Source organism: Glandiceps talaboti, chromosome 1, assembly GCF_964340395.1.
Source record: "Glandiceps talaboti chromosome 1, keGlaTala1.1, whole genome shotgun sequence".
In the NCBI taxonomy this organism is placed as follows: Eukaryota; Metazoa; Hemichordata; class Enteropneusta; family Spengelidae; genus Glandiceps; species Glandiceps talaboti.
The window spans coordinates 14,254,564-14,268,257 of record NC_135549.1 but is presented as its reverse complement, the minus strand read 5'-3'; the positions used below and the strand labels follow the sequence as shown (position 1 = coordinate 14,268,257).

The 13,694-nt window shown below is 34.4% G+C and overlaps 1 protein-coding gene across 1 annotated transcript; it reads right to left on the bottom strand.

Annotated features, from left to right (window-relative positions):
* Nucleotides 1–529: 529 nt before the first annotated feature.
* LOC144433546 (centromere protein P-like) lies at nucleotides 530–11,292 on the bottom strand. Its single transcript, XM_078121863.1, has 8 exons — nucleotides 11,190–11,292; nucleotides 9,695–9,985; nucleotides 9,232–9,313; nucleotides 8,320–8,484; nucleotides 7,259–7,471; nucleotides 3,937–4,016; nucleotides 1,616–1,707; nucleotides 530–651 (listed from the first exon to the last, which is right to left on the bottom strand). Exons 1-8 carry the CDS (start codon nucleotides 11,243–11,245, stop codon nucleotides 530–532), a joined length of 1,101 nt encoding a protein of 366 aa, XP_077977989.1. The 5' UTR covers nucleotides 11,246–11,292.
* Between the last annotated feature and the right edge of the window lie 2,402 nt (nucleotides 11,293–13,694).

Sequence of the window (13,694 nt, the reverse complement as noted above, 5' to 3'; positions counted from 1 at the left end):
ATGTACACACAGCTTCATATGGCTCTCTGGTATGTACAGTTTCACATTGCTGTCTATGCATGGTATGTACACAAAGCTTCAAATGGCTGTCTATAGTATGTACACATAGCTTTACATGGCTCACCAGTATGTACATATAGTTTCACATTGCCATCCATGGTATGTGCATATAGCTTCAAATGGCTGTCTATAGTATGTACACATAGCTTTTCATGGCTCACCAGTATGTACATATAGTTTCACATTGCCATCCATGGTATGTGCACATAGCTTCAAATGGCTACCTATAGTATGTGCACATAGCTTCAAATGGCTCTCTATAGTATGTACACATAGCTTCAAAATGGCTGTCTATGGTATATGTGCATAGCTTCAAATGGCTGTCTGTCGTATGTACACATAGCTTCACATGGCTGTCTTCAGCAAGTCCACATCATGGCTCCATATCACTGTCTTCAGTATATATTCTGAGGTCAACTCATCACCCTCTTTATTATACACATAAAAATGGTAATTCACTGACGTCTTTTCAGTATGTACATGTCATTTGAACCATTGTATCAATAGCTCTCTCTATACCAAGATGTTTCACCATATGTCTAAACTTAGCCGGTGCAGATTTCAGCGTACCCTTCCTATCAAGTCTACCTACTGAAATACAAAAATAGGATTTTTAAAATAAATCTATAAATCAATAAATTGATATCATGTACATAAATAGTTCATAAACAAGTTCTCTTCCACTTTTGATTGAGAAACATACATGTTTGAAACAAATCACTTGTCCTTCTTCAGTGTCTAACTGGATCTGACAGAATGATCCAAATTTACTGGAGGTGTTGAGTATTAAACCAGAGGTGTGAAAAGGTTAGCTTCAATATATGTAAATTCAGGTGTGAAAGTACTTGTTAGTTATAAATAGTTATTGAGTAGTTTATGACACATGAAATATGTGTCACACTGTGACTTCTAGAGTGTTCTTTCTCATCAAGATTTCAATACTGCAGCAGACTGTAACTGATCCTCCTGTCAAATTCCAGTGGAACACAAATAGCTTTATTATTACTATTATTATTATTTTATGAGTTTTATGAAATAAAAAGTCTTGGATCAACCTCAATATTTCAATGTGACTTGACAATGTTTTACTCCTTATTCATTGATTTCAGTTATTGATAATAATTTGTTTTGGTGATAAGTTTTTAATTAAAAAAATAGTTACACTGAATTTTTTTCTCCATTTGTGTTGATTTCAATTGATTTGACTTCAGTTTTCATAAAATCGGAATACATTAAACCCTAGTAATATACTGAAAATGCAGACATAAAGCTCAAAATAGTTCTGGAAAAACAAAGAAACTGTTTGCTATCAGAGCAATCAGTTGGTCTTGACCGATAAAGTGATATCTTTACTCCCAAACATCTGATGTATATTTTGTGGTGAACCAAACCATTCTTACAAGGAAATTACAATTCTGGGGTCATTTCCTTTATGAAAAACAAGCATATATCATATACAGACAGTTGGTGTCGCATCGTTTCCTGTCAGTCTGTTATAGAGAAGGCAGTCAATGAGGAAAACATTCTAGAATTTCATAGAAATAGTTGTACTCACATTCCTTGGGTACTTTGATGAAGAGATCTATGGTGGGTACCAGCCTGTTGTTGGATGTCAGGGTTGTCTGCCATTGTACTTTGAATATAGGTCTGTACAGAAAATAATTTTTTAAAAATAGTCACTTATTACAAATATTATATTAAACTGGCCATATGGATGAGGATTGGGTATTTAATTTGGATATTTAATTAATAAAACAATTCTATCATGGCTTCCTACTTGAAAAATCAATGTGAAACAACATAGACCAAGTCTGTGTTTGTAACTCAATACATTGGAAAAGCATAATAAATGTGTTAAATGTACAATAACGTACAATAACAAACACATTATATTTTTTAGCTTTTTGCTTGGTATTAAGTTACAAACACAAACTTTGTCGATGTCATTTCACATTGATTTTTCAAGTAGGAAGCCGTGATAAATTGTTGCAAAGACCCTGGAGTCTTCGAAGCATCCTAGTACTCGTTGAAGTCACAATAACTGATGATATTGGAATTAATAAAATTGAGTAACAGGACATCACAATAAGTGAGGTTTTATAAGTTTTGTCAACTTTGGGAGCTATTAATGGTAGTTAGTTTTTTAGTTTGTTTCAGATGTCACCTTGCAATTCATGGATAAAAGTAATATACTTGCTCAAGGATATTCTCATTTTGATTAAAATGGTCAACTAACTGTTTACTCAATGCCAAATTTGTCAATTTACCAGGACAAGAAGATGTTGGTGACATTTATTTCTTTTTTTAAAAAATATTTCTGATAAATGACATGGTAAGCTTTGATACAAAATTACTTCAAAAGGGATTTTAACAACTTCTAGCATGCAGGGATGTAGCTAAACAATGTAGGTAAAATTGGAAAAGCAGGCAGTAATATCTACCCAGTATGACTGAGGGAGACAAACGAATCTAAAAAACAATGGATGAACCAAAGAATTTTGGAACCCTAATTCCTGAAAGTGAAGTCAGCAAGCAAGTGTGGAGTAGTCGCAAGTTTTTGTCAGCTAACAGCCTTTATTTACATCACTGAGTATTCAGTTTGACTTCATGGAAAACGGAACTGACAAGTAAATACTTCCTAAATATTTGCAGCTCTAGTTTTATATTTTGTTTATTTCATTGAATAACAAACTACTACAATAAAAACTGTAATTCATTGCTTTTTACACAACACTCTGGTTATAGCACTATAAACCCTAATAAGTAGAACTAAAAGAGTAAAATACTAGTAGTCACATTTATATCAACAATTTTTTTATCGGATTTAGCATCATGATGTGTTTTTGTGTGTGTGAGAGAAACTAGAAATAATACAGCCAGTGACAGGCAAGCATTTACAAGCAGAACTTGTTCCAAACAGGGAAAAGTAAACAACTGAATTGGATTAATATAACTTGGCCCATCATGTTTGAACAGCCGAGACCTAGTAAATGCTTTGATAAGAACAATTTTATGGCTTCTTTACTTGGACATGAAATGCCAGGTGAACTTGAAATGTATTTGTGAATGTGAGCTATTGTGTAAAGAGTCCATAAAACCATTCTTATCAAATGATGGAATGTAATATTTGTCTCTGTACTTCCAACATGCTGAGCCAAGTGGTATAAATTCATTTATTTACATTCCCTGTTTGTAACAAGTTCCACTTGTAAATGCTTGTCTGTCACTGGTTGTAAATGTCCTTCTACTTTTCTTTTGTTTATGTTTCTTCTTTTTTTCTAATGACAAGAAACATTATGAACACAAATTATTTAATCTAAAGAAAAGTTTTGGCAAACTTGAACCCCTTCAAAGCATGGAAAAAAAATATTGCAATTCTATTTTCATAATAATTTGGTAAAAATGTTACGTGAAAACAATGTGTATTCAAAATAATTTTGGCGGGAAAGAACTTTTGGCAAACTTAAACCTCATCAAAATCATAGAAACATGCAAAAAAATATTGTAATTTTATTTTCATAATAATTTAGTATAAATGTCATATTTTTCAACATAATTTGGTACAAATTTATACATAAACTTTATATATGTAGATTCAGTCTAAAAATAAAGTGAGATGTGCCAAAAAATTAAATGAAAACAAAACTTTATGTCATAATAATTTGGTAAAAATGTTACATGAAAACAATGTGTAGTCAAAATAATTTTGGTGGGAAAGAAGTTGGTGTAGTTACTAGTTTGTTGAAATTTCATTAATCTTAATATACATGGTAACTGAGTGATGACTAACAATGTCATTGATGCTTACAGATATTTCATTTTTCACAATTAATCGGTTCATGAGTTTTGAAGAAGCTGAGTAGACGTTTAGCTTACCCTGGACGTGTTGGATGAATGAACTGTAGTGTGTTGCTCACCGGACCACCAACCAACCTCACCACTTTAGGGTAAAGTTGCTGTAAACATGGAAGATAAACAGGAATAAACATACAACTACACTGAACTCTAGGGTACACTATGCTAACTATCTCATATATTAAAATCAGTACAGCTAAATAATGTAAGTTATGTCTGGGGTTGTCACATATGCCAGGAAGTGAAAATCATTCATTTCGAATAAAACCCTTTCCCATTAAATCAAAAGCTGACAGGTATACTGGTAGTATGAGAATACTAGACATACAGACAGACAATATTGTTGATTGTTACAGCAAATGAGACAATCATCAGGAGACAATTAACAAAATGTTTTATTTTGTCCAAGTAAACCAATAGCGTTTCAATGCAACTGATTTTTGGCAACTTTTAATATTTTTTTGTTTTTTGGTAGTTGTTTCACTGTACAATTACCAACCCCCGACATGCAGCAACATCTTTGGTAAATGTACATTTTTGTATGAAAAATTTTCAAAGGAAAAGTCCTTTTAATTAAGCAAGTATGAAAGTGAACTTAAAATTAAGATGCATATCCCATCCACTAGAAATGATTTGTTAGGTTTCATATTCTGAACTGTAATCTGATAACCTTAGTGATTTACCCATGATGATCACTTTGTGATCTGTTGGTAGTCTAGAGGCTATCTGTTGGCTTTTAAAATCTGAAGATCTCTTGGACCGGGAATGGATTGACAGATTTGAAAGTCAATGGCTAGTCTCTAGGAGGCTAATTCCTTGGATGATGAGATGTCCATGGGGGATGGAGGGTGGGAGGATAATGCCATAATGGGTCAAAGTCATGTCATCAACCAGTTGAATCAATTGCTTTGTCAGCAGGACACTTTGAGTAGAATTTGAACAGACATAGCTGCAACTCCTGCATCAGTGATACTTGCTCACATTTCTTTTCTTTTCCTAAGTTTGACTATTTAATACCTGATATCACAATCGATACCCCTAGTTAATGTGATAATTAATTTGCACAGCCTGGGAAGAAAGTAAGCTATACACCTAAAGGTCACCCTAAGGTCACGTAAATGACACTCAGTTTTATTGATAGTAATATGATGTCAGGTTGTCTGTCTGAATATCTCAATGGCCACACAAATACAAAGTTTTGATTTAAAGCTAATGTCATATCTAAAATTGCTTAATGCTTTGTTATTTCTGTGAATTACTGTCTGTCTCACAGCATTACAAATCTGTCATTTTTACACTTTTACTTTGAAACAAGACAGTGAAAAATCAAGAATTATTTTCATCCGCAAATTTACAAAAAAATACTTATGATTTCACATTTGTAAAATACAAAAACTTGGATTTGATTTATGAAAAAAATTGGAAATACTTCATTGCTGAATACATGGATAGCGCTAAAATGTCTACACAAGACAGATATATTGTTTTATATATACTTAAGATTTCACATTTGCAAGATAATAAACTTGGATTTGATTTATGAAAAAATTTGGAAATACTTCATCTCTGAATACATGGATAGCGCTAAAATGTCTACACAAGACAGATATATTGTTTTCTGTCGTTGAAATGTTCATATGAAATGTATGACAGAGCAGCATAAGTTCTTGATAAATTCTCCAGATGTTTTTGGAGAGAAAGTGAGATATCCATTACATCAATGTACATTATAGATATGCTATCCAGCACTGTCTAAAAAGTTCATCAACAGTATTCATTTCAAATGGCTGTATACTTCCATGTCATCATCAGAAAACTGCTAAGACTATACAGCTGGTCATCCATCAAATTTCACATTTGTTAATAATAATTCTATATTTCTCAATGAATTATTAGTCTATGTTGTACATGGGAGATAAGATTAAAGAAAGGAAGAGCATATCAGGAGACTATTTATTAGATCATAACTTAGATGAAGGGGGCCCCACATGGGAAAACAAAATATGATGTTTGTGTGTTTCACTATGTAGTTTATTTTAGTTTACTTTTTTTGTTTTGAACTTTTCTGACAGTAAGTCCTATGGTATGGACATATGAAAATGACCATATGTTTAAATTTGTACAACTTTTACCTGTATATAAAACTATACAGAAATACAGAACTGGAAGAGGGAGATGATTTAATGAGAACAGTCTGACTGGATAAACCAAGTCTCAGCTGTTACAATAGGATAGTATTCATTCTTGTTCTGCCAAGGAAAACACAAGTGACCTAAGTAAGTCTAAGGGTGTTGACACTACAAGTCAAAAGACGAGTAGTGACAAAATACTTCTATCATGAGTGTTTTTAGGCTGAATGAAGAAAAATATTGGGAAATAATATAATTATAATTTATACCTCCTATGTATAAATTATGAAAAATTAGGAAGATACTAGCAATTTGTAATGTTTTGATTCATATTTTGAATATCACAGAACCAGACATATGTTGTGATATAGAACCAGGGCATAAATCCAATATTTCTTAGTTTGAATATGTTCAACTTGGCTTGCGTGAGGTATAATGTATCACATACATGAGATTGATAATAATAAGAGGAATGTAGGAGGTAACATTTTTCATTTGTATACATGAAGTATGTCGGTTTTGCACCACTTGTCAAGTTATTGCATTAGCTTATAGGGTATACCTATCTCTTTCATTCATATTACAATATTATTTACCAAAATGAAATTTCATAACTCTTTGTAATATAAAATGGCCAGTATGATGAAAGCTTGCACATTTCTAATTGAAATTAATTTACATATGTATTACTACTAATGAGAGTTCTCCACTAAATGTCAAACTTTTTCTTCGGAAATTGATGATTTTGAACTCTCAATCTGACCCACATATTCAGTAACATAGTACACGTATTAAGTTTCATATTTTTTGTGCTGGTCAGTGAGTGTTACAAGTATATGCCATATGGCTGGCAAGTGCATCTTTGATGGATGTGATATTTTGACATTATCATTTTTCAGCCTAAACATTAACAGAAAAAATGTGGCCAATGTGAACAAGAATTTCAGTAACTGAATAAGCCATTCTCTAATCCATGAACAAAATAACCTTTGGGGAGAATGCAACAACCTGACACATAGCTCTTACATTTGGAATATAATCATGAAAACAAATGCAGGCAAAATAAGCCATCGATGTCACTGGACCAGCAATAAATGATGACCCTATTTGATGTACATTATGTCCTAGTACTACATTGGTAATGTTGAAGAAAATATCAGACGACAGTAATACTAAAATCCTATTTTCTATGACAGTAAAAACATAACATATACCTTAAAATACTCAAAGGTCTTCTGCCTGTACTGAAAACACTGTGCACAACTTTCAAAACCACGGAAAAACGATTGCAGATTTTTCTCTTCTTGGACTTTCTGGATAAATTCTCTCATTTCATTTTCAATTTGATTATCAACAGTGACTTGTAATCTTGTGATGCAAGCTTTACTGTGAGTGATGTCATCAGAAGATTCAGAATCTATTCTTTTCTTTCTTTTCATCTATAAGAAAGAAAGAAATTAGATATTGAACTTATCAATAAATTTCTTGTAATGGTTAGGCAAATATGACATGAACAGCGCCCCCTTGTGATGAAACATAGCAATTACAGTACTGGGTAGAAACAAGTGCTACATGTACATGGTTATTTTGAGATGGTATGTAAAGCAGATACACTAGAACAATCAATACATACTTATTATTACCTGAAATGATTCCCGAGGCACATCATAGAAATAACATTTCTTTTTGCTCTATGCACGACACATGCAACTATAGGTTTGTCAGAATAAGTTGACCAGTCAGACCCTTCTTATTTTATTTAGATCTTCTAGCATGAGGTGAGGAATGGTAAATATTACAAATACTGAGAATTGCAAACGTTAGTGAAATAGCCTGGACAGTGTGTCATGATTTCATAATTTATACATGTAACTTACGGATTCAAGTTCTACAATTTGTTAAATGTCTAAATTGTAAAAGAAATTGTACTTGCAACTGAGAAGGGATATTATTCTAACATTATTTAGTTAAATAAATGCTGCTAGGACTGTATTAAAAGAGATTGAGAATAACAGACAAAGCAGTCCTTTAAGATGTACAGTCACATAATGTTTTGAGCAACAACTCTATATCAAAAGTGGATACTAAAGTTAGACAAAAAAAAGTCAATCAATCCTAACGTCATGAAAATGCTTTATGTTAGGAATCACTGACTCTTTAGTTGTCTAACCTTAACTTCTGTTTCAAGAAAGAGTTATTGCTCAAAATGTGAAGCACATTTAACATCTTACAGGACTGTATAACCTACATTTTTTGACACCTTCTTTGTTCTAACAATATTTACCTGAGTCTCCTGTACATCAAAGTCAAGTTGAAATGTCAAGCCATAACTTTGACCCCATAATGTTTGTCTTTGTTTAGTTTTTCTCTTTGAACGTTGTATGACTTTTCTGGTCACATCTGTCAGGTGTATCTCTGTAAACATGGATGTCATTTTCAACTGAAAGAAAGAAACCAATGAATGGAATAAGTAAATTAAGAGTGTATATGGGTGTATCTTAGACTCTCTCACTCTCTCACAGTTGGAGCATCGCATCGCTAAAAGGGCTGTTTTGTACATGCTGTTATCCATCGCATAATTGTACTCCAATATCCTTATACTGTGGGGCCTCATCGACTGCACAGGGCTAATCATTTGTTGGCGTGTTGCTGCTGGGCATCGCAATACCATGGAGTCGCAGTAACACATCAACAAATGATTAGTCCTATGTAGTTTATGAAGGCCCACAGTACAAGGATATTCTAGTACAATTATTCGGTAGATATTGGTACATACAAAACAGCTAATAGCGATGCTCCTGAGGACTGGTGAGATAGTCTAGGGTGTATTCGTACAGAAGGGAGGAGGGGGGAACAAAAGCATAATTGTGCAATAGACACATCATTTTCTTCAAGTCAGGTAGTAAGGAGTACAGTTAGGTACTACTAGTTGAGGGGTATTACTAGAGCAACACAGACACATGTCTCTCAGGTCTGGGATCATCAGTACATGTATTTGCAATATGCAAAGGGTCAGAGTTCATTAGGGGAAAGGTCATTTGTAAATTTCTACTTGAACACAAAATGATGGCTGCAGTAAACCAACAAAGAGAACTTTCCTACAGTGAACTCTACTCTAATGCATATACTACTAAACTAAATTCAAGTTGGTTGGAACCTGAGAGGCATGTACAGCCCTACTACCTACTTTGATTACAATCTTACAAGTACTCACTTTAGAACTTTCTTTGCTTACTTCATTCAAATCAGCAACATCATGCAAACGTTTCCTAAGGTAAAACAAAATGAGCAAAAAATAAACCACACATTTCATTATTTTTCATTGCATTTCGTACTGTAAAAACATCATGTCATTACCTTGCTGGCTGTGTGCATCAGTACTTCAAACAGAAATACACCTGTACTCAAAAAACATTTATTTGTTTCTGGCAATGTCATAAGAGTCTTTACTCAACTAACAAAAATAACGAGACTATAGTTCACCCAGCTCAAATTAGTAATTAAGAGTAAATTATTAATAATAAAAATAAATGCCAGATCAATGTCTTTGAGTGAATCTTCTGTCCTACAGCAGAGGACCTATCAAGTCAACAATTCAACTGATATTTCAATAAGGCTAATTCATCAAATTTTTTACAATATATTCTTACATGATTTCCTGTAATTCTGTATCCTTGAATTCCAGTGTTTCATCTTCTTGTCTCTGTACCTCATCTTCTAACATGGATATCTCCCTGGTTAATTTGTCAATTTCTTGTCTGTATTGCTCCTTCAAGGTAGCCAAGTCTTGATTTGACAATGTTGCTGTTTGGTCACTGTCTTCCAATGGCAAATTTGGTATGTGCCCTAAGTCTACACGTTGTGGGGACATTTGTTTGGTGATGCTATCAATAAATTTGGTCACAGAGTCCAACTCACTGCCAGATTCTGCCACAGGAAAACTGGAAACAAAAAAAAATTATAACTTTTTTCACAAACACAGTTTTGCTGACAATACTACACAACGTGACATCGATTTGAAATAATGAGCATAGTTCACTTTTGTTTCTGTGCCTGACGATATATATTTGTTCAGAACTTATTTGTACTACATGTGGCTAAAGTACAGAAATAAATAATTCATCATATGCCAGGAGATCATACATAATTGCTAACTTCAATGACGATGATTATGATGAGGGTAATGCAAGGACCCAACATGAATCTGTAACAATGTTGCTACCCTTCAAGAGACATCACAATGGACCATTTAGAATTTAATACATGATTTTGAAGATCTTCACACAGAGCTATGTGCATGTATTGATTTTCATTGTGTACAGGGGACCTATGTATACGTAATATGCATGTAATATGCACTGGAAAACACCTGCAATGGTAACTTAGTAACAGTGACACAAAGAGTTTCCTCATATTGCAATCTGATTAAAATCCGATGTAGATGTCGGCTAATCGTAATTGTTCAGGCTAAAAAATGTTAACATGTACCAAGAAGGTCAATTCAGGCAAAATAACGAAGGTAAAATAGCAATGAACGATTTCGATTAGCCGACATCTACATCAGATTTTAATCAGATTGCTACAGGGTGATTTTCTTTTCGTTTTTTGTCTTTTTTGGGGGTTGTGTTCAATGTTGACAAACTTAAGTGATACCTATTATTAAAGCCTTACTGAATTCTCTGTCAGGAATAATTTATCTGTGTACATTGCTAATCAGCTGCCCGAAATATTCATGCCTTTCCTATAAACCTAGTTCTGGAAATATGCGCTCCGTTCAGTCCGACACGTCTTCGTTAGCCTACAGACCCTACACGAACGTCAGGGTCTATGGTTAGCCCGTACCAGTAACTGGGGTAACTACCCTTATTATTATAAGTTTTGATATGGCGCAATATAATGGAAACTTAGTTTAGGATACAGGCCCGTATATACATCATGTATACTTATTTTTTCATGTGTTTATGGTATTTTCATTTACCCACACAAGTTTTGTTTGCTTGCGTAGGTTTATTTTTACTCATTTGATTTTTATTACATGTAAACACGGTTCCTGGGCTGGGCTCCCTCTCCAGCACAGCAGCGCAGTCGATCAGTTACACTTTCTACGTTCGTACAGAAATTACTCCAATAAAAAGTCATACTTACTCCTGGATCGATTTATTTACATGAGAGATGAGATCAGCTTCAGAAGAGCCCTCCATGTCACCAATCTGCAAGATTTTCACTATTTTAGTCGACGACTAACGTTTCAAACTGTCCGCCATTAAAATTTGTAATGCGTGTGTGTGTTTGTTATGTCAATCCTCCAGTGATAATGTAATCGATTGAGGCCTTTCTCCTCTTTTTACCCAGTTTGGATTGTTCATTTTCAGTCCACTAAAATAGAAACAATATATACAGACTAAATCCTGTAAATGGTCAGAGTTTTGGGGAATCGAAATGCTCGAAGCTGCAAAGTTGAAGTGTGAAGTGTGAGGGCGCACTCATTTTGCTCACAGATGCGAGGCGTGGCGGTTGTTTCACATGTGCGTGAACGCAGTCACTTCCATTTCAAGTGAAGACATCATTGTTTCAAGAAAGGTAAGAGTTGATGTCGGAAAGTTTGTCCAGTTATCTTGGCAGTATGAGCATTACATCTACAGCCGAGTAATACAGTAATATATTAGCTCTATATTTACTAGATAAGTCAAACTGACGAAATCACTTTCTTGGAAACAATGCTTCTATTAAAGTTCTAGATTACGTCACTTTCACTCTAATGTGTGTAACTACAAAATGTACTTGTATTTTATATATGTCTGGCATTTAACAGGGACATTCGTGACCCTGGGCCTGGAGATCCATACGCAATAATAAAACTTGCAGACGGATTATAACTTTTAAAAATTGCGTCATACATCATAGTATATCAGGAAAATGTGATGACATCACACAAATGTCTTTATGGATTATTTCCACCTTAAAAAAAATTGATTCATTTGATTTGGGGAACATTTTGGCCTTATTTGTAGTCATTACATTGCCCATGGACAAGAAAAAGAGTGCATTGCCTAATCTTAGATGTAGGACGCACACCCAGTCACATTGTTTGTTAAAAGAAATATAGATGGATGCCATTCATTGATTAAAGTTTTGAGTTTTGTCATTTCATATTGTACAACACCAAATATTCATACACTTTTTATCTTATAACTCACTGTTCCAGACAATTACAACATCTTTGAGAAGAAACATGCAACTTAAAAAGAAAGAGAAAAAGCATATCAAAAACCATATTGGGTAACCCTTGATTTGTTGGATTGTTTCAGACCACCATGGCCATCTGTTTCAAGACACCCGCTACCATTGAACAGTTGTGTGGTATATGCTTTGGCAGTTTCAGAATTCCCAAACTACTGTCCTGCCTCCATACTTTCTGCTTGTCATGCTTGAAAGAGTGTGTAAGTACTGAGGGGAAAAGGGAAATTATTTGTCCAGTCTGTGATCACAAGACTGTTATACCAGATGGTGGATTGAGAGCGCTGAAAAACAACACTGTGGTGAAATCCAAGGATGTAACATTGTGCCAAGATTGTAAGAAAAAGCCACCCATTTATGAATGTTTTGATTGTGCTTTGAAGCTGTGCAGCAACTGTGAGGTCACACACAAATACAACAACCCACTCCACAGCTTTGTAGCTCATGACAGCCTGGGCAGAAACCAGACTAATAAGTGTACATTAAAGTGTTCTGAACATTACCAGTCATGTGAGTCATTCTGTCAAATATGTGATGAGCTTCTCTGTCAAGACTGTCAGTCAGCCCATGACAAGCATGTTGTGTTTGGCATAGAAGACTGCAGTGGGGACGCAGCTAGTGACATCAAGGAAGCCACTGAGAAGTGTAAGCATCAAATTGATTCCTTGCAAAAAACTGCCAGAGACATTGAAACTGTGTCAGAGATACTACAGAAAGAAAAACAGGTAAAGATTAGAGAAATCCAGAGTACATTTGATAAGTTACATCATGAGTTAGAAAAGTATGAAGAATCATTGGTACTGAAAATCCAAGAAAGTTGTTATCAGAAGCAAAAGTACTTGCAAGTTGAGAAACATAGTATGTATGTGGGGGAGAGTCTGATCAACCACTGCTGTGATTTTGCTGATAAAATGGTCAGAAATGGTAACAACGCAAGTGAAATATTGGTGTACAAGAAAGAAATTATGGAAAGATTATGTCAGTTGTACATGGCAACAAGCTTCTTACCAAAGTTTGATGAAAAGAGGTTCAAAAATTGTCTACCAGAACCTAACCCTGTGGAGCTGAAAGAACTGGAAAGTTCTATCGAGAGGTTGAATATGAAGCCAGAGAAGAAAACACCATTCAAATGGCCAAAACCGCCAGTCAAGCAATCTTTTGATGGAAACACTGATGATGAAAAGAAGAGTTATTATTCTGGGGAAGATGAAAGACTTCATCCACATCAAGGGAGTGTTCAGTATTCCCAGAAGTTTGGAGTCTCTGGACATGGTTGTCATGGTGCTGCATTCAACACAACTGGGAGTGGTGATTTTACAATTACTGATAGAGAAATCTCAGATTCTGAGTGTCAGCTAGGTGCAGTGGAGAGAAAGAAAGAGAGCAAATGGCCTTCATCTCGTACTCCTAGAA

Excerpts from the sequence above, each read along its gene's own strand:
- LOC144433546 (XM_078121863.1), bottom strand. The coding sequence starts at position 11,245 with ATGGAGGGCTCTTCTGAAGCTGATCTCATCTCTCATGTAAATAAATCG. Across the intron at positions 4,017-7,258 it reads AGACCTTTGAGTATTTTAAG|CAACTTTACCCTAAAGTGGT; the intron begins GTATATGTTATG and ends CCATGTTTACAG. Across the intron at positions 1,708-3,936 it reads ATTCATCCAACACGTCCAGG|ACCTATATTCAAAGTACAAT; the intron begins GTAAGCTAAACG and ends TTTTCTGTACAG.